Here is a 27122-nt window from a genome sequence, read left to right on the forward strand (position 1 = left end):
AAAGCCCGGATGGGCCGCGGCTTCCGGCGAGCTGCGCTCGGACGGCAGGGGGCGCGCATCCGGCGCACCTCGGCCAGCTCGGCATCTTTGGGGGCCTGTGCGGCCCGGTGTGACTGGAAGGAAAATGGAGCAAGACGCCTAGCCTGAGGGGTAGCTCTTACCCCTCTGACCGAGGTCCTGCCGCTTTCGCCGCTAGGAACCTCCTTCTCCTCCGGACCTAGTGCGTTCGAGCGCCCCGGCGGCCTGGGCCCGGCGAGTGGAATGGTCGCCGAGGCCCAGGGCGTCGGGCTTCCGCGCGCCCCGTGACGGGAACTAGGGAGCCTCGAGGGACAGCTCCCTCACCCACCCCGCCGACTCCGACTCCAGGCGCGGCAAACCCCAATTAGTGAGCAGCAGGTATCGGCCTGGAAGCGCGTGGGCAGTTCTGGGTTTGCTTTGTGACTTGGGTCTCCCCGGTCGCTGTCGCCCCCCGCCTGTGCCCCGCGCGCAGCCTTTGTGCATTTCGTGGTGGGGGGCGCCGGGCACATGGGTCTGTGGAGGTTTTGTTGGAAGGAGGCGAGGTTGTCGTCGCTCGGGAGGAGGGCTGGTTTTTGGGGCCGCGCTCCCAGCGGGCGGGGGTTTGGGAGGGGGTTCCGCGGGCACGGGGGTAAAGGTCAAGTGCGCGGGGGGCGCTGCAGGGGCGGGGGGGGGTGTCGTCAAAATAATGACAGGTGCCTGTTCGGTAGCTTGTATCTACCGGGCGCTACGTCTGGGCGAGATTGGACTGGTACTGGGGGCAGGTTGACTCAGCTTTTCCTGTGGGGCTGGTCAAGTTCGGACACGTTCCGCGTCGGCAGTAGAAGGAGCTAAGCCCTGACTTGTCTCCAGCTGGGGCTATTTAAACCATGCCTTTCTCCAGCTGTATTCACTGGCTGTTTGAGAGAGAGAGCCTGTGGTCACCGAGCTGTAGCATTTTCTGCTGATCCAGGTGAGGACCCACTTGCTAATAAAAGCATTATTTATCTCATTTCTATATGATTTGCCTTTTTTGTTTTTGTTTTTTTTTACAGGTGTTTCAGTATTTCAAGTTTTTATCGTGTGTTTTCTTTTCGTACTCGTAGGCAAATGTGCAATACCAACATGTCTGTGTCTACTGATGGTGCTGTAAGCACCTCACAGATTCCAGCTTCGGAACAAGAGACCCTGGTTGGTATTTTTGTCTCCGGTGTAACTTTAACAAAAATTTATTTTATGAGGTGATCAACTAGATTTCATAGACCCCAGTTATAGCATGGCTCTTAGTGAAGTTGTAGTACATAGCTTAAATTCCTGCCACTCAGGCATAACTGTGGAGCAAAAGTTAACTGTAAGAATCAATATTTATTTTCTTAGCTTTTTACCACACTGAATTAAAAGTCAGTTTCGTTATCTTATTAAGTATGGATGCTGAAGTTATGTTTATTATATGACTGGTTTTTTTTTTCTGTTTTGACCTGTCAGTATTTAACTTTTGTAGAAGTCACAGAAATAATTCATGCTTGTTGTAAAGATGTTAGGCATTACAGAAAAGTATAAGCTAAAAACTGAAAATTCCAGTCTTCTGTTTTGACCATTTCTCCTTTTTAGATCTTTATCTGTGTGCATACCCACATATATATATGCACATGTGAGTTTTAATCTGTCGCGGTTCAGTTTGTTTTACTAAAATAGGATTATACTAGAGATGTTAAGCAAATAGCATCTATGTCAATCAATAAAACCTACAGAATTCTTTTTTAACAGCTGCATGGTAATGCACAGCATTAGTGTACCATTTAAGAAATTTACGCCTTTACTGATAGGTTTTCTAAAATTGCCTTTAGTTTTTGAGTATTACAGATGGTGCTGCTTTGCATATGTATCCTAACACAAGTGTTATGTGTAATAGTTTTCCTCTCTGTCAAAACTGAATATTATCACTATTATTTTGCCCTTTTTTGGCAAAAGGTATTATATTATTGTTTAAATGTGTATTTCCCTAATCTTTGGTGAAGTTGGGCATCACATCATTGGTTAAGTCATTTGTTTCTTTTGAGGTTTGCTTGGTCTTATCTATACACTTTTCTTTTAGGCTTATTGTATTTTTCTTAACAATTTGTAATAGGTCTCTGTGTTTCAAGTGTATTTAATTTTTATCATTTACAAATGTTAAAAATTAACTTTGCTTATTTGTTCTTTTTCTCATTGAGAACATTTTTATAAAGTAAAGTTTGACTTTTGCTGGCTTTTGAATTTCATATCATGTTTTGGAAGAACTCTCCCATCCCAAGATTATACAGATATACTGCTGTATTTTCTTCTAGTATTTTTTATTTTTACATCTAGATTTTTCTCATCTAGAATTTATCTTTCTGTTCTTAAATGTAAGATTAATAATGGTATTGTCTTTCATAGTAGTTTTCTTATTAATGGATGTCTTTTTAGTCAACAAAAAGCTGATGGCTTTCCATTGGAGACTTTTACTTTGAGTTGTTTTATGTAATTTGAAGTTAATATATATAAAATTTTAGGAGGGAAAAAAGTAACTTTTTCTGTTTTCTGGGATAATTCATTCTTTAAATAGCCTGAGAGTAAAGCGCATGTGTAAGCCCATAGGAAAAAACATATGATCAGAACAATTAATGATTCAATACATTTATTGTATATTTTATAACTTTCAGTTATTAAATAATATTCTGTTGATTAACTGGAAATAGGCAGTTTTCTTAAATCTAGTTTTGAGGGTTAGATCCCAAACTGGGTTGCTGTCAGATTTCAAAGTTAGACAAGACGGGAGTATATTGAAGGGAGTGCGGAGGCACCAGTCTGTATAGGGGTGGCTGTGTAGTTGTAAAGATACTTGAGTTTTGAAGATTTTGATACAGCAACAGATAGGGAGAAAGAGCATAAACACATTACATCCCTGCTCCCTTGCCAGTTATTTTCTTAGTACAACTTGCAAAGCCTCTAGGTCAGAGGCAGGCAAACTACGGCCTATGTGCCAAATTTGGCCTGCTGCCTACTTTTGTGAATAAAGTTTTGCTGAAATGGAGCCACACCCATTGGTTTACATATAATTTACGCTTCTGAGTCATACTATCTGGTGAGAAAAGCTATAAACTGTTTACTGTCTGGCTCTTTAAAGAAAAAAATTGAACCCTGATCTAGTTGGCTGGCTCCTTCAATACAGGTCATATGTCTTATTTGTCATTTGTGTGTGTGTGCAGTATCCAGTGCTGTCTGGTGCATGGCAGAAGCTCAATAAATGTTTGTCAAGTAGATATTTAGAATGTAGACCAACTAAAAGGCAGCATGATATTATAGTAGGAAGAAAATGCTGGCTTGCAGTTGAGGGATGTGAGTCGCAGTCTCCACACCTGTTCTTAATTATCCGTGTCAGCTTGGGTTAAAGTTCCCCAGCCTTCAGGAACCTAATCTGTAGAAAGAAAAGATTGGTAAAAGCACCCACCGTAAAGATTTACTGTTTTCTCTCGTATTTTGTAATTTAGCTTATAGTAAGCTCATTGGGGTATTCCATTTACCATTGAGTTTGTAAGGTAATAAGCAGATGATAGAAATAGCTGGAGGGAAAAGAATAATTTTCACTGCCCTGGCATGGGTACTGTTTTTGATGGCAACTGATGATACTTGAGGATTCTGTGATTATTTGCATAATAATTAGATCCCAGCATTTTCTTCCCAAACACAGTCTGTGGTATTCAGTTTACATAGTCTATTACATTTAGTGAAAACATTATGACTTAGTTTTTGAGGTCTCTAACCTTGTGAGATAACATTGTGTTTGCTACCTTTATTGAAATTCTTTATGGATGAGTTTCCTGCAGGCTTATAGTTCTGGAATAATTTGGAAGTATAATAGCAACTCTTTGTCCTTTATAGGTTAGACCAAAGCCATTGCTTTTGAAGTTGTTGAAGTCTGTTGGTGCACAGAAGGACACCTATACTATGAAAGAGGTAAGCTGAACTAAGTTAAAAAGATAACTTAATGTCTTACTAGTTACATATAGCCACGGGGAGAAATTGGCCATATAGAGGGATTTTCAGTAAGCAGGAATATTAAGTATTGTGGTCATTTGGACTATAATTTGAAGCTGAAAATTCAGTTTATACTCGAATTTCATTTGTCAGCCAGGAACTCAGACAAAGGGAAACTCTTTAGGGGTTCTTAGCCATTTTGTGCTGTGAACCCACTTGACGCACTGGTAAAGTCTTAAGATTTAGCAGCAGATCTAATAAATGTAATTTGGAAGTAGTGAGGAGCATAACTGATATTTTGAGACGTTTACATCAAGCATAGTATGTATGATATGAAAAACGCTTGTGATTTTATTGGTGACAAAATCACAGTTATTGTTAATACTTTGTGATTTGTTGCCTATATTCATAATTGAAGGGCAAGCTAAATTTCAGTTAAAAGTTAGTGAAAATACAGACAAACATTTTTTTTCCCATCCAAATTAATGGACCCCCTGAATTCTATCCAAGGACTTATTGGGCATCCATGGATCCCAGGTTAAGAACTTCTGCACTAGAGATACATGAGTACAGTGTACTGATCTTTCTGGGATAGAGGTGAGCTGATTCGTGAACATATGTTCTATTTAATGGATACATTTCAATGTATTGTGCTCTAGCTTTAAATTTGTGCACAGAAGCATGCTGTTCATTGAGAGATGGGCCATCTTGGGGAAAATTTCGATGTGAATGAAATGTGCCTCTTCCCCATCTCTCACACTTAGTTTATGGGGCTCAGATTACTTAAAACACTGAAGGACCTTACATCAGGATAGTGGGCAGGAAAAGATTCCAGACCCTTTTCCTTTTTAACCACATTCAGAAGTTTCCTTATGGGATGTTTGGTAGAAAGAGTCTAGGTTCTCCTCCTTCTTCCTTTCCACTGTCTACCATCTCTTCCATCCATAGTCACATAGGAATATTCCTTTAAGTCTGAAGCCTGCTTAGCCATTTAAGTCTGTAGACGGTGCTTGCAGGGAAGTGTCAAGGTAGATGATGTTTTTGGGATGTTAACTTGGGTTTAACCTTACATTATCATTATATAACCAGTTAAGGAAACAAAAAAGTATGACTAATAGTAGGTAGAAATAAGGAGAAAATTGATCAAGGTCATCATAAAGACTTAGAATGCTTATATTAAATCGTGTAACAGGGATGTATATATTGTCTGACACAGTGTTCAGTTGTAGAATCTTTGTTCTGTGGTATGTGGGAGAGTAATGAAAGCTAGTATGGGGTAGTAGAAAGCACACTGGGCTAGAAGTCAGAAGACCGAGTCAGTTTCTTATTTCTCATGTGGTGATAACAATTCTAAGAAAAATCAGAAGAATGAGACAGTACTTGTAAAAGTACATTGTAAACTGTAAAACACCATATGTGTTTAGGTGGTTGTTAATAGGTTTGTATGTGGATGTCTTAAAAATGTATTGCCTACTTTGTTTTAATGGAGCACACAAAATATAATTTAACTGTATGTGCATGATTCAGGGTCATTATTTTGATTATTGTGTAGATTATAATGATATCTTTAAGGGTTTATTTCATTCACTGAATTCTCCCAAACTGTTGTGTAGATGTAATTGGTCATTGTCTTCTCATCTGTGATGACCTCAGAGGTTGTCGAGGTATATGGTGTGCAGGACTATTGACTAAATGACTCCAGGTCACTACTATATTTTAGTTGATGTTTTTGATTCTGCAACTTTTCATTGTGATCAGTGGTTTTGCATTTTGCTGCCTTTTCCTTTCTTCCTAATAAGTAGTACCTAGATATTTGGGCAAAGTTAAAGTCTGCCCAAAAAAAAAAAAAAAAAAGACACATTTTAAAGTTTAAGTAAATCAGAAGCAGTGTCTCTACTTTGATCAAATTAAAAGAAAAATATATAAAATCAGCTTTTTTTTTTTTTTTTTTAGGAGTACAAAATGGTTGTTATTTAGATGGTTATTGATGTGGTTGCTGGTTGTTTAACCCTCTTCAGATAAATGAGATGTTATTGAATGTATTTGAAACTAACATTTAATTTTCTTTAATGCTCAGAAATCGTATTTCTATTTCAGGTTATATTTTATCTTGGCCAGTATATTATGACTAAACGATTATATGATGAGAAACAACAGCATATTGTGTATTGTTCAAATGATCTTCTAGGGGATTTGTTTGGAGTGCCAAGCTTCTCTGTGAAAGAGCACAGGTAAGTTCTTTAGTCTATTGTAAAATGCCAGCTGGGCAAACATTTCAGTTCACCTCCATCCTTACTCCCTTTTGTCAGAGAAAATTGTTATAATATATATAAAAGATGCTGAAATTTAATTTCTTAGTAAAATAGCATATTACTTGAGAACCTGAGTTCTGGAATCTTACAAGCCTGGGTTTGAGACCCAGCTTAGTCATTTACTAGCTGTTAGACTAGGTAAATTGACTTACCCTCTTTAAGCCTTAAGTTTCCCCTGAATATGAAGTAGGAATAATATAAATACCTTATGTGGAGGTTATAAAGAGGCAATGTGTAAAAAGCATAGTGTTTGGCACATGGAAAGCATCTAAATATGAGCTACAGTAACTGCATATTAAAAAAATATTATTATTGCAGTCACTTCCAAAGACAGTCTTTATAATACCCTGTGGTAATGGCTTAAATTTGAGCCCTAGTTACTTTGGAGATCATTTTCTTTCTCATATGCCATTATGGCACTTAATCAACTGAATTTAACCCAGATAACATTTCTAGAATTACTCTACCAGGAACTGAAGACATTTTTTTTCAGTCATTCTTACTTTACATGTGGAATTCCTTGTTTCATTTTGTTAGTCTCTTTGTAGTGTATCTTAATTAATGAGAAGAATACTTTTCACCTGAAACATTTACCTAGATTCTACTAGTGTTTAATGCTCAATAATATTACAGCTAAAAAGATAATTAAGTGGGATATTTATAACTTTAAAATAACTTTATTATTATATGTATATATTCATTATTGAATATTAAGAAAAGACAAAGCTAATGATAGGGGAAAAAAAGAGTGTAATTTGCCATTGAAAGGTATTTTTACTTGTTGTTTTTACAATATATTATGCACAGATGTGTTTTAACCCCATTGTGAACATACTATATTTAATTTCATCCTGCTTTTAAATTAATATACAAGCTTCTTTCCATTGACAGATATGTTTAATATTTATGTTATTTTATACTTGGCCTTGGGATATAAGCTCTAATTTTATAAGTTTAAGAAATAACTATATTGATAATTTTGCACCATCTGAGTATTGAATCTTGATAATGTTTGGAGCTGTAATTTCTGATACTGAAAGCACAAATTTAAAATTATCTTTGACTTGAATTCTAATGTGTTGAGAGGTTCAACACTGGGGAAACTACTGACTTGGGAAAAAGATATGAGTAGGAATATCGATTTTTTTTGTGAGTTTAAGGAGCTGTATCGTCAGTCCCAAGAATGAAAAAAATTAGTTGGGATTGGCACTTTCTCCTTAACCTTGAGAGTTAGAAATGATATCTTGTGACCAATAAATGTTCTCTAAAGTCATTAGTTGATAAAAAAGAAAAATGTACCATGACTTCATTGAGTATTGGCATAAATGAATTGTTTCCTTATGCTCCGGGAGGGCAGAGATTCGTTTTTATTTCATTCTTTGTTTTCCCCTATTTCTAGAACAGTGACTGGTACTCAGTCTGTATTAAATGACTGTATACTGCTCTATCTTTTAATAACTTTTCAGATCAAGGAAGAAAATCCATTAGATGATTGGTCTAAGGTTGATAAAAGTCAAAACTATAATGAAGTTCCTATATAATGGGTTTTGCATAACCTGCTACTTTTTTAGGCAGTCTTCGTCTATGCCCGGAGCTAGATAATTTCTTTTCTGTTTGAAAATAAGTATGTTAACCTGCCTCGTGTGTTCACACCAGTTCTCTGGGGACTTTTGCTAAAGTCTCAACAAGGCATGTTTCAGGAAATGGAGATGTGAAATCTTTGCACTAGGGAGACCTTAGTGATTATTAAAAGTGGCTGTGTTTAATCACTGTGCAATAATTATTATGGTGGTTTTTAGTGTCTAGAAGCTTATCAGTACTTGAATGTAGTGATTTAAACTTTGGGTTGTAGCACGATAGTTTATACTAATATGCATTTAAAAGTCTTGTTAAGTCTAGTTTAATACATTTTTAAAATGTACATCTCTTTTTTTTTCTCTCTACAAGGAAAATATATACAATGATTTATAGAAACTTGGTGGTAGTCAATCAGCAGGGTAAGTTCATTTTGAATTCCATAAGCATGTACTGTAAAAATATATTAAAGACATTCTGTGGATGTGCAGACATCTTATAATTGTGATTTTCTTTAAAAGTTGCTCTCATTGTATATTTAATTATAGTAAGGGTATGATAAATTTAACAGGAAGAAATACATATGAGCTAAAACAACAGAATACTAAGTTTCTTATGCACATTTATTTGCAGTGGATATTTAAATATCCTATTACATAAATTTAAGCCTTGGGATATCAGGTTAGAATTTGTTTTGAAAGGTAGATAATTTCAAAATCTTCTGCATAGTAGAGATAGGAGCAAACCTTGAAACGTTTTCAAAGGCTTTGGGAAGTAATACAGATACCTAGGTAGGGCCATTTGAATGGAAGGGTCCTTGTCTTGTGTGTTTTTTATAATAGACAAAACTTTGTTTACCAGTTTGTTCAGGTAAGTGCCATTTTACTTCCCTTCCTTTAGACTTGTAGTTCTTAACTGGTTATTTTTGGGTAACATACCCTGTTGATAATCTGATGAAAGTGCTAGGTTCTTATTCCATAATGATACACCTAAACATACACAGTGATATGCTGGTAAATGTTTAACAATCCACTCTCCAGGGGGAGAGACTTGATTTGCGGTTACTGGTTTCCATAATATAAATACCCTCACCATGACCATTTTCAGCCACAAACATGCAGTTGGGAAGAGATGTACACAGTTTGCTTGGGAGTGCTGGTAGGAGCTGGCACTACAGGCTTTTTTTTTTTTTTTACTTTATTTATTTATTTTTGGTTGCATTGGGTCTTTGATGCTGCGCGCGGGCTTTCTCTAGTTGCAGTGAGCAGGGGCTACTCTTTGTTGCGGTGTGCGGGCTTCTCATTGTGGTGGCTTCTCTTGTTGCGGAGCATGGGCTCTAGACACGCAGGCTTCAGTAGTTGCACCACAGGCTTCTTAAAGGCCATTCTTTTTTTAATTTTTGGTTGCATTGGGTCTTTGTTGCTGTGCGCGGGCTTTCTCTAGTTGCGGTGAGCAGGGGCCACTCTTCGTTGCAGTGCATGGCCTTCTCATTGCGGTGGCTTCTCTTGTGGTGGAGCATGGGCTCTAGGTGCGCGGGCTTCGGTAGTTGTGGCTTGCAGACTCCAGAGCGCAGGCTCAGCAGTTATGGCACACGGGCTCAGTTGCTCTGCAGCATGTGGGATCTTCCCGGACCAGGCCTTGAACCCATGTCCCCTGCATTGGCAGGTGGGTTCTTAACCACTGCGCCACCAGGGAAGCCCGAAGTCCATTCTTGATCTATAATTAAGAATTGTTCTCAGAAGCTTGTTTACTTTACAGAACGAACTGACCACTCCTTAGTGCTCCCATTATTTCGTATCTAGATTTTATTGTTATATTACTTTGTTACACTTACTTATACAAGTGTGTCCTATTCAGGTTTGCAGTCTGCATTACACAGTACAGTGTTTATTAATACGATGTTTAGTAAATTTGTTGAATTGAATACTTATTCTTCCAAAGTTAGGATTTAAGACCCAGAAAAGGGCATCACCGTCTTATCCCGGAATAGAAGTAATTATTAGGCTGGTGACTTGACATTTTGTTTTACAAAGCCCTTTACAAAAAAAAAAAAATCAAAAAAAGGCAATCAAATCAAAGGAAATCAAATGAAGGCAAATAAACAACTGCAGTATCTGTTGTAGTATTTTCAGTTTTCTGAAGTATTATTATCCCTGATGTATTCATTCATTCATTTAAATCTTGGTTGATTGCTAGGAAAATTATATTAATGAGATGGTAACCTGTAGATTACTTATGTTATTTCCATTCTGAGTTTGTTTCAGGTTTTAGTTTAATATAATTAACTTCAGAACTCCTATATCATTGTTCTCAAACTTGTCACACCTAGTGCTTCCTTTTTATTACATCTGTTTTGTAACATCTCTTATACTAAAACAAAATATAACCTACTTATATGGACAACTTAAATCAGTATAATACCTTGCCCATAATATAAAAAATAAATAAACTCTTATGATAATGCATATAATTTCAAAATGTTAATACTCAGAGCGGGCTTCAGTGTTAAGACGAAAATGTTTCCAAGGGAGTAGTAAAGGGTATTTGATTATGATCTTAGGTGATGGTATATATCCCACATCTGAAATTTTGACTTGAGCTCCAAGTCTGTACATCCACATACAGACTAAACCTACCTACCTGAAAGTTTTATCTACTTTTCAGTTTGTTATCTTCCCATCCAAATCTGTTCATCATCTGAAGTTTGAATGATACTACCCACTTATCCACCCAAGGTAGAATCTTGGAATTCTTGACTCCTTTCTCCCTTGCCTTGTATGTCAGACACCAGGTTTTTGTCAGTTTTTACCTTTTTAATTTCTCTGGAATTGATCTTTTTTCCTTGTCTTAGTTTAGACTTTAATGCTTTTCATTTGTGTTATTGCAGTTGCTAATACTGGTTTCCCTGCCTCTGTTCTCTTTTTTCTCCTATTTTGGCAGAGGGAGTTGTCACTCTTCTGCTTATAGTGACCATTTAGGGGTTCCTTATCTCTCGATGGGTGTAAAGTACTTGCTGTGAACTAGCAAATCAGTTTTATCTCTTAGATTAAACCTTTTTAATGGTGCGTGGCTGGAGCAGTGCCTTAGGGAGGAATGTGAAGTATTAGCTGGGAAGGTTGCAGTGATTTGGGATTGGTGGCAGGAGTATTGCTTGTTGATATCTTTGTGCTGTTTAGCAAGACAGGCAGGATGCTTTATGATCCTGCTTACATTCCCATAGTAATGAAGTACCTGTAGTTCCTGCAACAAACACTGGTAGTTCACTTCTGAATGCTTTTTTCACAGTGTTTCCTCAGTCTGGAATAGCCTTTCCCAGTCGTACTTCCACATATTCTACTATGAAACCTCTCCTGATTGCTTGTTACTCAGACCTTGCCGCATCTCTACCAAATAACCATTGCTTCGTCTTCTCCATTAATTTATCTTATAATACTTCTTTTAGTGTGCTTATTTTATTGTACTTTATAATTATTCTTATGTATCTTCTATATTAAAATTGAATTATCTATTTACATCTCTAGTATTCAGCAAAGGATGGCACTTGGGAGACTACACGTTCAGTGTTGGTTAAAAGGTTAAATTGTATGAGGAGTTTGTTCTGGATAACATCTATTGAATAACCCTTGCTTTCCTAGTTTGTGATTCTTTGTTTTTATTTTCTGTCAGAACCATCAGATTCAGGCACATCTGTGAGTGAAAACAGGTATCACCTTGAAGGTGGGAGTGTTCAAAAGGTAATCTTGAACTCATTCTACTTTGATGTTTCTTGAAAATTGGGAGTGTTTAAAACAATGAATTTTTAGCTTCTTGGTGTTATAAATTTGTGGGTTTATTTTTGTTTTTTCTCCCTTGAATGCTTAGGACCTTGTGCAAGAGCTACAGGAAGAGAAACCTTCATCTTCAGATTTGGTTTCTAGACCATCTACCTCATCTAGAAGGAGAGCAGTTAGTGAGACAGGTATATATGAATATTTAACTGGCACTTTCAAACAGCTTTTCAGTGTTCATTCTTTACTGAAATTAGTGCATTTAGGCTTAATGAAATTGTGCTTTTTTGGTTTAGATGAATGAATTTGAGTTTCTTATTTTTATATGATTTATTTGGTTTACAAATTGCTTCCTTAGCAACATTTTTCTGGTTGACTACAGCAGGCACAGTTTACTGTGTCCTGCTGGATTTTATAGTTAGCCAGCTCTTTGCTGTGCACGATAACAGAGGACAAGGATATAAACTCTATTTTAGTCATCATTCTTAGTCACCTTAGCAGTTAAAGTATTTGTTGTTTCTAATAAATAAAACACACCAATGAGTTTAAAAACAGAGAAATAGCATCTTAGAAATGAGGACGAGGTAAAGAAAATAGCTGAGAGCATTTTTAACAGAGAAAAGAGTAGAGGAGGAGGTGGTTGCCTGATGAAAGTTATGATAACTAAAACTGTATGATTCAGGTGAAAAAAAAGAGTTTGGCAAATCAGTGAAGTAGAATAGATAAACCCAGAGTAGAGTTTTGTACATGAGGGCAAAGGGCAGCAAGTGCAGAGTAAATACATGGGAGTAGAACAAATGGTTATTTGGGGGGAAAAAAATCAAGTTATATCTGTGCCTTATGCCAAAATGAATACTAAATGAGTTTAAAAGATAGATGAGTTTAAAAGATAAATGAAAAAAATTACAACATATTGAAATAGATTTACTTTAAATTTGACAGTGTTAATATCCTTATTATAAGTTTCCAAAAGTCAATAAGAAAAGTATTAAAAATCCAACTTGCAAAAAAAAGTTTTTTCATAGTAAATAGAAATGACTGATAAATATGAGGAGGAGTGGATTTTAGTGATTTAGGTTTATAGGTAACAAAAAAATGCAAAAAAGGTGTCTTTTCTGGTCTTTCACATTAGGAAAGATGATTTTTTTTTTTTTAACTTATCCTTGCTAACTGTGTTGGCACTGATGCACTGTTGGTGTATCAGTTGGTGTAAATTGGTTAACCTTCATGAATTATAAAAAGGCTTGGCGTTCTTACCATTATCACAGCAATCCACTTCTAGGAATCTATCCTAAGGATATAATCAGAAATGCAAAGATTATATGTAGAGATATTAATTTTAGCATTATTCATAGTTGAAAACATATATGATGCTAGAGAATGTCATCACTCTAGTCCAGGCCATTGTCATCTCTTACTGAGACCACTGCAGCAGCTTCTGATTTTCTGTTTCTAGTTACTTGCTCTTTCTGTCCTTCATCGCAGTACCAAAAGGGATCATAAAAGGTAAATTGGATTGTGTCACTTCCCCACTTTGTTTATTTACCATTGACCTTCAAATAAAACTCACACTTTCATGTTGGCTTACAAGGCCCTGATCTACCTTTAATCTGGTTTTTGGCCTTTTTCCCCACCTTCACTGTGTTTTAACTGCACTGATTGGTTCCTCAAACAAGTCAGCATTCTTTCCTGCTTTAAGGCTGTTTGCACAGTTTTTTTCTGCCAGAAGTTCTTCTACCTCAGTCTTGTAAGACCAGCTCCTCATTTTTCTATTTTTGCTTAATTATTACTTTCTCAGAGAGGCTGTCCCTAACCACCCGGAAAAGTGGATCCCCTCTTGTTATTCTTTCCCTTAGCACCCTGCTTGTTTCCTTCATAGCACTCATTATAGCTTGTAAATGATCGTATTTTGGTTGCCTTGATGTTTGAACGTAAACTTCCTCTGGTGGTAGCGATGATGGCTGACTTCATTTTTGTATACCCACTGCCTAGCACTGTGCCAGACAGGAAGAAGGTGCTCAGATTTGTGGACTGAATGGTTCAATTATGATGAACCTATATTATGGATACCATATTCTGCAGCCATTAAAAATAATGTAAAAGAATGTTTAAGAAAAAACAACCCCTGGGAACTCCCTGGCAGTCCAGTGGTTAGGACTCAGTGCTTTCACTGCAGGGGCCTGGTTTTGATCCCCGGGTGGGGAACTAAGATCTTGCAAGCCATGTGGCATGGCCAAAGGAAAAAAAAAAGAGAACAACCCCAAATTATACATATAGTGTGATATAAATATGTTTTTTAGACGGAAATAAATTTTTTAAATGACAGCTGGAAAATTATTATGCTAAAATGTTAATAGTAGTTATCTCAATGGTAATATTATAGATGATTTACATTTAAATTTTTTTCTATTTTTTAGAGAGTTCTACTATGAGTAATATAATACTTTAATAATCAGAAAAAAGCCCCAAATGTTATTAATAGAGTTAAAAAATATAGATCAACAGCATGGTTTTGGCCTTCTAGCCCACATCTTTCAACCAAGATCACCTTTTCTTATAGGGAATACAAACATTAATAACTTATATCAATAACTTGTGATCTTGTAGAGATAAATACAAAATTAAAGTAGAGGATATAAGCGTGTTTTGGGAATTCAGAGGAAGAAGAGATAACTTCTGACTAGGAAGGTCAAGAGAGGGAAATGGAGTGAGCAAAGGTGTGAGCTGTACCTGTTTCAGGCATATGGATTATATTTAATCTCATAACCCTATTAGATACTTAACATGTAAGGCTGCAGTGAGCACCCTTGCTCATAAATCCTTAAATGATTATGCAGATATTTGTCTAGGATAGAGAAACTGCCCATAAAATGTTACACTGTTTTGCATTTTTACCAGTAGTGTATAGAGACTGTCTCTCATTTTAAGTTTTGTCATTCTCATGGGTGTAAGTAACATGGTATCTCATTTCAATTTGCATTTCCTTGATCACTAGGAGGTAAGCCATTTTTTCATGTGTTTATTAGTCATTTGTGTTTTATGCATTGCCCTTTCATATCTTTGACTTTTTTTAAAATTAAGTTTGTCTTTTACTTGGTTGGTAGGAGGACTTTGTATAAAGTGGATATTAACCATTTTCTATTATATGTTGCAGATTTTTTTTAGTCTGACATTTGCCTTTTAACTTTTTTTTTATAGTATTTTATTTTGCCATGTAAGCCTTAAGTAACTAAATCTTGATAGTCTTTTTCTTGAGGGCTTTGTAGTGTCACATCATACTTTCCCACCCTGGTATATTCTCTTTTATAAGTAGTTGGATGGTTTTGTTCCTTGTGTTTGGTTTTTAATCCACTTGGAATTTATTTTTATGTCTGGTGTAAGGTAGGACTCTCATTTATGTTCCTGACAGATTTGGTAACATTCTCACTTTAAGTCAGAGATAATTTCTTATTTAAAATAAAATGGACCAGGGACTTCCTGGCCGTCCACTGGTTAAGACTCCGTGCTTCCGCAGGGGGTGCAGGTTCGATCCCTGGTTGGAGAACTAAGATCCCTCATGCCGCGTGGCCACAAACTAAATAAATAAAATAAAATGGACCAGTTTTAACTGGTTTTGATTCCTGTTGAAAATACTGGATACTAAGGAAATTGAAACATTAGGAATACCTTCTAAGTAAGTTAAACAGTTTTGGTTCTTTCCAGGAAAAAAAGTGAAATCTTATATCCTAAATTTTGATTTTGACAGAAAAATCGTAGACTGGTTAATAAAAGGTCTAGATGGATTAAATTAATTGTGAGTTGATAAAGTTCTGAAACAAGCTTAAAAAGCTTTTAAAAATGTAGTGTTCTGCTGTAACTCTAAGTTGGACAGATCCAATAAGAGTGTTGACTTTTGAAACAGTAATTCACTATTTTTCTCTGTTTAATTTCACTGAAACAATTTTAGTACAGATAGGTAACTTAAAACAGCTCAATTTCTAAATACATTACAGTATAGCAATTTAATTAACTTGTTTTTCTTTACATATTCAGAAGAAAATTCAGATGAATTACCTGGTGAACGACAAAGAAAGCGCCACAAATCTGATAATATTTCCCTTTCCTTTGATGAAAGCCTTGCTCTGTGTGTAATAAGGGAGATATGTTGTGAAAGAAGCAGTAGCAGTGAATCGACAGGGACTCCGTCAAATCCGGTAATCCTCTCATTTTAAATAAAACAGGACTCTCTTATTTTTAAAGTCTAGTTCTGGCAGTCCTAATAAGCATCCAGATAGAATGCATATGTATGATATGTGATTGCTGCTTGATTGCTGCTATACACTTGGTAAAATTTTCTTTCAAATGAAACTGTATAGATCTTCCCCACTCCCAACCCCGGGTTTGGGGAGAAGGGTGGAAGATAATGGAGTTGCACTGGAGTGTGCTGGTAAAATTAGTACCAATGTTAGTTATTAATGTCACCCTACGTATTGGAGAACCTTTGTGGGCCACTGCACCAAAGATACCTTAAGATTCTAAGCAATTTTGTCTCGCATATTTAGAGTAAAAATATCTTATTACAGCTCTCAGCAAGTAAGTGAACATAGCCTGATCTCCACATTTGCCATACGTAGGTCTAGACATCAGGGAAGGTCTTTTTAATAAGACTGTGAAATATTGGTATATTATTGCATGCATGATGGGAAAGTATCAGTACTTTTTGATCATTGATACAATATTCCAAAGTATTAGCCAGCATTAACATTCTTAAGAGATATCACTGAAGGAAGTTTTATAAAGAAGTTTTTGCTAACAAGAATGCTTGACAAATGGAATGTTTTCTTTCTTGTCATTACACATTTGTCTTTAAAATGTTATTAAAATTGGGATCTTTATTGTGATATGGCAACATCTCATGGTGATTATTCTGGATATTAGTGATTATTTTATAGTTCTCTAGAAGATGTAAAGGATTGAACCAATTGTGATAGTAACCATATTCTTTTTATGTATTCTTTATTATCTTTACATTTTTTTTCTTCCAAAGCAGTGATTTTATGGATGCAGAGGCGCCTTCTAGAGTTAGTATTTAATAGAGCTGTTACTCATGTAGACCACTAGATGGCATGGTGAGCTCCTCCAAGAGCAAGTTCTTCATTCAGTAGATATTTGTGTCTTTTCTATGCCAGGTTCCATTTGGCACTGGAGATACAGTGGTGGTCAAGGTAGTTATGATCCCTGCCCTCATTGGGAGATAGGTCATCAGCAATCAAACAAATAATTAAAACAGTGAATAAATGCTATGAAAAATATACAGGTTCTTGAGAGCAAATATGTGTGATCTAAAAATTGAATCCAATTAAATAAAACTTGATGTGTCACCAACTTCATGTTTGGATAATTTTATTCCTTACGAATGGTTTTAATACAACGACTATGCACCATTTAAACTTATAGTCTTTGTTAAAGTTGTTTCAGAATTCTAGCTAAATGGTATTAAAAGTCCTTGTTCTTTCTACCTGGGACACTGCCTTGTTATCAAAGCAGTATAGAGGGTATTTCTTTTTGTTAGTCCTATTCTACGCTCTCTTCTAAAAATCCTCTCTATTAAAGATCTGTTGTTTTTCAGGCAAAGTCCCTAGTTGTGAAAGCTTTTGGTAAGGCTAATTTTTTTCCTTCATTTTAGCTTACGTCACATTATTTGGTCTTGTCATTCACCAATTTGTGAAGGGAGTTACAGGAAAGTGCATTTGCCTCCCATCTTTTCTTTCTTTTGGGTTTAATACATTGGGAGAACTAAGGCTATATTCTAGGCTCTATACCAGGCAATTAACATATTTTATCACCTCAGCAGCCTCAAACTCCATTTTATAGATGGGAAAACTAAGACTTGGGTGTTTCAAATAACTTGTTTAAGATCACATAACTAGTAATTGTCACAGTTGGAATTCAGAAAAACAGGGATTTTAAGATCTTTCCAGATCAAGCCTGTCTGATACTTTTTAAATATACAGTATTTAAAAGTTTTTAGGTTTTTCTTTTTTGAACATTAGCTAAAACTTTTGAAAACTTTTTTTTTAAATTTGTTTATTTTTGTCTGTGTTGGGTCTTCACTGCTATGCGAGGCCTTTCTCTAGTTGTGGCGAGCTGGGGCTGTGCGCGGGCTTCTCATTGCCATGGCTTCTCTTGTTGTGGAGCACAGGCTCTAGGTGCGCGGGCTTCAGTAGTTGTGGCTCACGGGCTCTGGAGCGCAGGCTCAGTAGTTGTGGCGCACAGGCGTAGTTACTCTGCAGCATGTGGGATCTTCCCGGACCAGGGCTCGAACCTGTGTCCCCTGCATTAGCAGGCGGATTCTTAACCACTGCACCACCAGGGAAGTCCTGAAAACTACTTTTAATTTTGCTTTCTTCATAGAACCCTAGAATAGGAGTGGGCAAACTTTTTCTGTAAAGGGATGGATAATAACTATTAGGGGCTTTGCAGGCCATATGGTATCTGTTTCAGCTACTCAGCTCTACGGCTGTGAGGCAAAAACGGCCATAGACAACAAGTCTAATAGACAACGGGCACGGGTGTGTTCAGGAAAACTTTATTTATAAAAATAGATGGGTGGTGAGGCACAGTTGGCTGACTCCTGCCATAGAAGATGCTTTCTGAGACTTAATGTTTATCGTGATTTTTACCCCCTTATTCTAAACATAGTACACTAAAGCCTAGTTAATTGAAGTGTCCAGTTTCTTAGGTTATTAGAGCTGTTATTGTATTCTAGCTTGACTTGTGAATTTAATGTGATTGTTAATAGAGCCTTTTTTTTTAGGAATTAGAACTGCAGTTCAATGAATGTTGCTTTTACTACTACTTTCCTATCATCACAGTTTAAAACAGTCTTTTGACCTCAGTGGTTGTAAAATAAATACCTTGTTTTTGTTTTTATAAATGATGGGAATATTAGAGATCATTTAATCCAAACTCATGTGTCATAGATGAAATAGCTATGGCCTTTACAAGTTAAATATGTCTAGGTTGAAAGTTACTTTGTGGCAAATCTAGAATAAGAATGTATGTATCCTGACTACTAGACCAAAGTACTTTTTCTGGTTCTAGCCTTCTTCTTTGTGTATGTTCCTACCCTTAGCCACTGATGGCAAATATTATGGGACTGAAGGTTCTCTTAGGTTCTTATACTATTAATCAGTTTTAAAATGAATCACATGAGCAAATACAGAATTTTAAAAATAGATTTAAAAAATTATATCTCAAAGCTCTTCCAAAGAAATTATTCTCAAAGTTCATTAAACATAAATCATAATTATTGTATGTGTTGTAGCTACTAGCATTCTACCAGTTGGAAGATATAAAGATGATTGAGACATGGTCTTAACTCTTACAGTATGTATAATTCAGATAAGAAATGTGTGCAAAATTATGTTTTGTGAAATTTGTGTGTGGAAATATATAATACTCAATAATATAAGTAGTACAGATAATTAAAGGTGGGGAGTGCTCTTTTAGTTATAGTATTGACAAAGGCTTTGGCAAAAAAGGATGAGCAGAATTTGAAAACTGTGAAGTTATTCCAGCTAGAGAGGGAAGGTGTGGAAGTTGAAGTTTGGTTTAGGAAACAATTTAGATCTGGTTAATGTTCTTGTTTAGTGGGGGTAGGGGGGTGTCTAGTTGGATATAATATGAAAATGTTAATATAGACTTCCTGTATGTACCTTGAATGCCAAGGGAATTTGGCCTTTTCTTTTATATAATGGGGTTTTGAACAGAGAAAATATTTATCTAATCATAACCCAAAAGCTTAACCTAGTGTCAGTGTGCAGGATGGAACTGAGGGGGAATTAGGTGCACAGGGAAGAGTTAAGCTGTTACAGGCCAACAGGTAATGTACATTAAGTCACTTTTTTTCCCCCTCGATTTTAGGATCTTGATGCTGGTGTAAGTGAACATTCAGGTGATTGGTTGGATCAGGATTCAGTTTCAGATCAATTCAGTGTAGAATTTGAAGTTGAGTCTCTTGATTCAGAAGATTATAGCCTTAGTGAAGAAGGACAAGAACTCTCAGATGAAGATGATGAGGTAGTTTTTTTTTCTGATTATATTTTAAAGTTCTTAAATACTTTCCATATTCGTTGACTGATGAGATTGAAATAATAATGTATTCAGATTTCGCATCACAATCTTTGACTCTTGATTTATTCAAACTAGAATATTGGTTTGAGGACTTGAGGCTTTGTAATTCCTTGTTGTCTTATTTATATTTTTAAAAATTAATGTCAAGAATTCAGTAGGCCTTAATGAGCATTCTTACAATAGTCTACTCGTTTTTAAAAATATTTAATTCAATTCTCCTTTTTCATTTTTAATTTATAAAAAAGTAAAACACACATGCAGTTAAAAGTCACATACTATCACCAGATCTGTTTCCTGGAAGTGACCAGCTTCAACATTTCTAGCTATTTCACTGTAATTTAATACTTCCATATTTATAAAACAAAAATGCTTGTACTGAATATTTTACTTTATTCATTTTAAACATCCCTGTATGTTGACTTTTTACCATAGTGGGTGAGGATTTTACTGTCCTCCATTTCTCCCCCTTTATATTCACTCATTCCATGGGACCTTTGTCTCAGATTTCTCATATATAACATAATTGGACCTCGGTATTTGCGAGTTCCACATTGGCGGATTCAACCAAGTGCAGATTGGAAATACTGGAGTAAAAAAAAAAAATTCCAGAAAGTTCCAAAATGCAAAACTTGAATTTGCTGTGGGCCATCAACTATTTACATAGCATTTACGTTGTATTTACAGCTTTTCACATGGCACTTATATTAGGTATTATAAGTAATCTAGAGATGATTTGAAGTGTAGGGGAGGATGTGCATAGATTGTATGCAAATACTATGCCATCTTACATAAGGGACTTGGGCATCTGAAGATTTAGGTATCCTTGGGGGTCCTGGAACCAGTCTGCCCACAGATACGGAGGGATGACTGAGTACATGTTGTTTGTTTAGGACTTATCACTAAGAAGCCTTACTGGTTGAAGAAAAAAGGTGATGAATTGATGCTAATGGTTTTTTTTTGTTTGTTTTTCTTTTTCTTTTTCTTTTTCTTAGGTATATCGAGTTACTGTGTATCAGGCAGGGGAGAGTGATACAGATTCATTTGAAGAAGATCCTGAAATTTCCTTAGCTGTAAGTATACATTTACTTTTTCAAGGAATCAAACAATAACATTGAAGTCAAGATTAGAAAAATATGTCTAGTCTACTACTTGACATGAGGTAGTTTTTATAAAGTTAACATTTTTTTTTTAAGTTTTAATGATTTAAAATATTTTTGTTCTTTTATTGGGTTGGGATCTGTTGCTATACTTTTTAGTTTTTTTGTGTTGGAATTTGAACTTTTGAAGAACTTCATTATGGAAAATTTTGGGTATGTACAGCATAGAGAATAGTATAATGTATCTCCATTGTACTTATCACTCAGGTCTAACAGTTACCAACATTTTGCCAATCTTATCAAATATGAATATCATATTGATTTGTATTAGAAAATGTGGTGGGATTTTCTATTAAAGAAATCTGGACTTAAACATTTACATTGCATGCTTCACAGGGTTCCTCAGGTATTGGATGTGTGTTTTTTTAACTAAATATCATTGCTTTAATTTTTGTTCTTAATACTGCCTTTTGTTATATTTGGATAGGAAATCTCATTTTTCTCTTTCTGAGATAGAAACAATTATTAATTATCCAAATACTAAAAAGGAGGAGAAATTGTAAAATCTTAGGAAAATATTTTGCTATATTAGAAAATAATTCAAGTAACTAGTTGAGTCATTTGATGTCAGGCTGAGTGAAATGTTTTAGACATAGTCTTGTAATTTATCGGACTCTTGAAGCACTTTCTTCCCGTATTACAAGACCTTTGTCTTTGGTTTTATCATTTAGTAGATAACCTGCTTTTACAACTTGAGAGAACCATTGTGGGAGAATGAATAGTTTCCACCCTTATTGCTAATATCTTATGTCATTTGTCAGGCAACTTAAAAATGGTTACATTATTCATGGCAAGTTTGGAAGGACCTCTTATGGCAAGTTTTACATGTACAGTGTCCTCAGGCAAAAACCATGCTTCTCGTAAGGCAGGGAGATAAGGATATGTTCAGTAAAGAGGCTTGGAATGTGGGGGAGTTTGTTATCCAGATTGCATAGTGGGTGGAAAGGTTTGGGAAATAAGTTGGAATAAGGATGAAGCAATGAGCAGTTACAGAGACGAGAACACAGAAAAGGATAGACAAGTAAGGGGCATACATTTTGGATAGTGACAAGGATGGCAGAGTTTAGCTGGCCGTGATTGCTGAAAAGAATGTTTTAGCATTTCCTTTGTGGGTGAAGTTAGGGAACACCCAGTTGAGCCCTGGTTTTAGAGCACTTCTAAGAGAGTCTTAGTCAATGGCAGACTGGTTGATAGTTTTGTCTAGATTGATTTGGTGGACTGGGCACCGTATCAGGTTTGAGCCTTTAAGGCAGTGGAGTGGGTACAGGCCTCATTACAGAGAAGATCCCATAGCACTTGCTTCAGCGAAATGAACCAACGCTGTCCTTGAACAGATAACTTTACAGGTACATGGTTAAGGTCATGGTGAATACGTTTTTCATTTTAGAATTCTTAGCATAGTTTGGCTGGGAAAAAAATGTATTTACAAGCTCATGCTTGAGGAAAGACTGTTGAGTGCTTTATATAAGACATGGAATGCTGAAAATTGAGCTGTATGATACATTTTACCTTAGACATATTGAACAAGTTGCTAGCGTTGCTGTGACTGGTTATTGAAGGGTTACAGAAGCTAACTGTCTTGTTTCCTTGAAGGACTATTGGAAGTGTACTTCATGCAGTGAAATGAATCCTCCCCTTCCACCTCATTGCAACAGATGTTGGGCCCTTCGTGAAAATTGGCTTCCTGAAGATAAAGGGAAAGATAAAGGGAAAATGTCTGAGAAAGCCAAACTAGAAAACTCAGCACAAGTAGAAGAGGGCTTTGATGTCCCTGACTGTAAGAAATCTACAGTGAATGATTCCAAAGAATCATGTGTTGAGGAAAATGATGATAAGATCACACAAGCCTCCCTATCCCAAGAAAGTGAGGACTATTCTCAGCCATCAACTTCTAATAGTATCATTTATAGTAGCCAAGAAGATGTCAAAGAGTTTGAGAGGGAAGAAACACAAGACAAAGAAGAAAGTGTGGAATCTAGTTTTCCTCTTAATGCCATTGAACCTTGTGTGATTTGCCAAGGTCGACCTAAAAATGGTTGCATCGTCCATGGCAAAACAGGACATCTTATGGCATGCTTTACATGTGCAAAGAAGCTAAAAAAAAGGAATAAGCCCTGCCCCGTATGCAGACAACCAATTCAAATGATTGTGCTAACTTATTTCCCCTAGTTGAACTACCTATAAAAGTAGAATTATATATTTCTAACTATATAAACCCCAAAATTTAGACATGAAATTTATTTTTATTTTTTTAGCTGTATCAAAGCAAGAAAGTATCTTACTACATGTAGATTTCTCCCAGTAGTGAATAGTTACTTCCTTTTAGGAAAATGCCCCTTCTGTTGATATTTTATATTTGGGTTTTAATGTAATTTGGATTGGATATAGAGTTCATCCTTTGCCCCTCTACCCCTTTCTTTTTTTTGGGCTGCACTGCTCCACATGTGGCTCTTAGTTCCCCAACCAGGGATCAAACCCGCGCCCCCTGCAGTGGTAGTGCAGAGTCTTAACCACTGTACCGTCAGGGAAATTCCTACCGCTCATTATTTTAAATAATTTCCACTTTCTCTTAAATGAGAAGTATCTTACATTTTAAAAAATATATAAGTAGGACATTTAAATGTAACTTATTCAGTACCTTTCATGTAAGGAGGAAAAGTTCGTGTGAAAGATTTAATATTTAAATTTTACATACTCTTAAACTTTCCAATCCTTAGTTTCTCTAGTCTTTCAGAGCCTCTTAAAATATAAGTCCTCTACATACAAACCTTCAAATTGCCAACTTTCAAAGATGTGAACGTGAGCTGGCATGTCCAGTCACGAAAGGTCACGTGAGTGGAGTACATTGTCACGTGCGTGCATCCTCTACAAATGGTTGTGCTTTTGTGTACTTTATAGAGTACAGTAGTATAGTATCTTTATTTCAAGCCCAGGATGTCCGGAAGCAAGCATAAAAGCAGCAGTGATGTAGCTGGTACTGCTGATGGAAACAAAAGTGAAAATAATTGAGAGAGTGGAGTGACAAGAGGAAGAAGTAACAGAAGAACCACAGAGATTCACGACGCAGAAAATGGCAAGGGTTTTTTCTTTATTTGAGGAGGCACTGTTAGTTTTTGAGGCACAGGACCCGAACATAGAATGGTACACGAAGGTTGCAGCAGCCATTCAGAATGCAGTCCAGTGCTACCGTGTTACCTATGAGGAGAAAAAAAGAGCTGCTACCCAGACATCATGGGATCGTTTTTTCAAGAGGGTAGGTAGAATTGAATCCAGCAAGGAACCAGAACCTGTGCCATCAGCGTCTGGTGTGAGTGAAATTGCAGCTTGCCCTCATCTCCTGTTGCTGACAATCCTTCAGCTCTGTCATCTCCCACCTCCTCTCCCTCCTCCAGTCAGTAACTCTTCTTGCCTGTTCACTTGATGCTAGCCCCTGTATGCCAGCTGTTGTACTGTACTACTGTACTTTACAAGGTACTGTACTGTAAGATTAAAAATGTTTTCTTTATTTTTTGTGTTTGTTTTTTATGTGTTATTTGTGTGAAAAGATTATAAACCTATTACAGTACAGTACTATATAGCCGATTGTGTTAGTTGTGTTAGGTACCTGGGCTAATTTTGTTGGACTTATGAACAGATTGGACTTAGGAACGGGCTCTCGGAACTGAACTCGTTTGTTGCAGGGGACTTACTGTATTCTTTCTAGATAAAAGAAATAGGTAGATCGTTTTGGTGCTATGTAAGTAGCACTTACATATTTCTCATTCTCCAGTCTCTTTGATATGGTAAGGGATATAATAAACAGAAGGACTGTTTGTTTTTATACTAGCTGAAATTGTCCTAACTTCTCTCTAAATTGTCCAAAAATTATAAGAATGACATCCTATAAGAATGACAGGATCAGAACATAAAATTCTGAAATAACTCTCAAACTGTATAGATTAACATCTTGATTTATATTAAATCTTCAACGAAATAGTGGAAAATAACAACTTTGATTTAAGGTCCCAGTGTATTTCTCCCATATATGTCAGTCGTACATACTCAGGTGAGGACAATAAAATTAACAGCTGTGAGTTTAGAATAGAACTGAGGGATAATTTTGCACAGCAAGTTTGTGTGCCAGTTACAGAACATTGTATTAAACTTTAAAAACAAAAACCACACACACATATGACTTACCCATGTATGGATATGTAAGTAATGGCTGAAGGATCAGCACCTTAGCCAAAGAGTGGTCCTCAAATACAGTAAAGCTTTATTAATTTGGGATTTATAATACTTCAACTAGAACTAAGTAGAATTGATCCTCTCTGAGGACAGAGAAATAAAGATGAGATTATAAACATTGTACAGTCAGCCCTCCATACCTGTGGATTCAGCATCCATGGATTTAACCAACCATTGGTTTGGAAATATTCAGGAAAAAGATTCCAGAAAGTTTCAGAAAGAACACTTGAATTTGCTGTGCACTGGCAGCTACATAGCATTTGCATTGTGTCAGGTATTTAAATCTAGAGATTTAAAGTATATGGGAGGATGTGCATAGGTTATATGCAAATACCATACCATTTTATCTAAGGGACTTGAGCATCGAAGATTTTGGTGTCCCGGGGTGCGGGGGGGGGGCATCTTGGAACCAATTCACCATGGATACTGAGGGGCAACTGTATATTATTCAGTGATTCTGCTGTTTACAAAACATTCAAATTGGTGCAAATAGAGTTTCATTCACCATATATATGCATTACTAATGCAGTCTTGATTGTCTAAATTTTTAGGTGTAGCATACGTTTTATTGATTTACAAATAAAAGATTAAATGTTTAAGAATTGTTTAAAAAATGTGATTATTGGATCTTATAGGCAATTTTCCCATAATGAGTTTTTTCTTCCAGTATTATTGAGGTAATTGACATACAGTACTGTATAAGTTTTAAGGTGTACAGCATAATTTGACTTGTTTACATTCATGAAATGATTATTACAATTAGTTTAGTGAACATCCATTATTTCATAGATACAACACTAAAGACAAAATTTTTGTTGTGATGACAACTCAAGGTTTATTCTCTTAACTTTCATATATAACATACCACCTGTTAATTATATATATCATGTTGTACATTATATCTTTAGTACTTATAACTGGAAGTTTGTACCGTTTTATTGCCTTTATCCATTTCCCTCTCCCCCCACTCCCCACCTCTGGTAACCAAAAATCTGATCTCTTCTATTTATTTGGTTTTTTTGTAAGTATAAAGACCTGCAGTACTATCAATATGTTAGTTCATGTTACACAAGAGTGGTTTGGTATTGCTATACATTTTCAAATGATTACCACAGTAAGTCTCATTATGATATGTTGCTATGCAAAGGTATTACATAGTTATTGCCTATAATCCACACAGTGTAAATTTTACACCATGACTCATTTAAATACTTTGCAACTGAAGGTTTGTACCTCTTAATAGCCCTCACTTACTTCTTTCCTCCTTTCACCTCCCTTCTCTCTGGCAACCACCTGTTTGTTCTCTGTATCTATAACTCTTTCTGTTTTGTTGTGTTTGTTTTATAGATTCTACTTATAAGTAAAAGCATACAGTGTGTTTCTTTCTCTGTCTGACTTCTCACTTAGCATAATACTCTCTAGGTCCATACATGTTGTTGCAAATGGCAGGATTTTATTTTTTATGGCTAATATTCCGTGTGTGTGTGTATACTACACCTTCTTTACCCATTGTTTGCTAATGGACACTTGGGTTGTTTCCATATATTTCCCGTTGTAAACAGTGCCGCCGTGAACGTTGGGGTGCATGTACTTTTTTTTTTTTTTGGCTGCACCACGAGGCACGTGGGATTTTAGTTCTCTGACCAGGGATTGAACCTGTGACCCCTGCGTTGGAAGTGCGGAGTCTTAACCACTGGACCACCAGCGAAGTCCTGCTGCATGTAAATTTTTGAATTAGTGCCTTTGGTTTTTTCTAGATATATGCCCTGGAGTGGGATTGCTGGAGCATATGGTAGCTCTGTTTTTAGTTTTTTGAGGAAACTCCATACTGTGTTCTGTAATGGCTGCAGCAATTTACATGCCCATCAACAGTGTACTAGGATTCCTCACCAACACTTATTTGTTGTCTTGATAATAGCCATTCTGACAGGCGTGAGGCATATCTCATTGTGATTTTGATTTGTATTTCCCTGATG

The 27122-nt window shown here is 36.3% G+C and overlaps 1 protein-coding gene across 7 annotated transcripts; it reads left to right on the plus strand.

Moving 5' to 3' along the window:
• On the plus strand, positions 1–24424 carry MDM2 (MDM2 proto-oncogene). Of its 7 annotated transcripts, none has more exons than XM_082351677.1 (12): positions 13–396; positions 899–967; positions 1101–1185; positions 3898–3972; positions 6091–6224; positions 8253–8302; positions 11547–11614; positions 11742–11838; positions 15680–15840; positions 19553–19708; positions 20755–20832; positions 22513–24424. In XM_082351677.1, exons 3-12 carry the CDS (start codon positions 1105–1107, stop codon positions 23086–23088), a joined length of 1476 nt encoding a protein of 491 aa, XP_082207803.1. In that variant the 5' UTR covers positions 13–396; positions 899–967; positions 1101–1104; the 3' UTR covers positions 23089–24424. The 7 variants fall into 7 exon arrangements, with proteins under 7 accessions (XP_082207804.1, XP_082207803.1, XP_082207806.1 ...); XM_082351676.1 differs by having other exon boundaries at positions 23–396; positions 726–967; XM_082351678.1 differs by lacking the exon at positions 899–967 and having other exon boundaries at positions 1–396.
• The last annotated feature ends 2698 nt before the right edge of the window (positions 24425–27122 follow it).

Source organism: Balaenoptera borealis, assembly GCF_965194805.1.
Source record: "Balaenoptera borealis genome assembly, chromosome: 13".
NCBI lineage: Eukaryota > Metazoa > Chordata > Mammalia > Artiodactyla > Balaenopteridae > Balaenoptera > Balaenoptera borealis.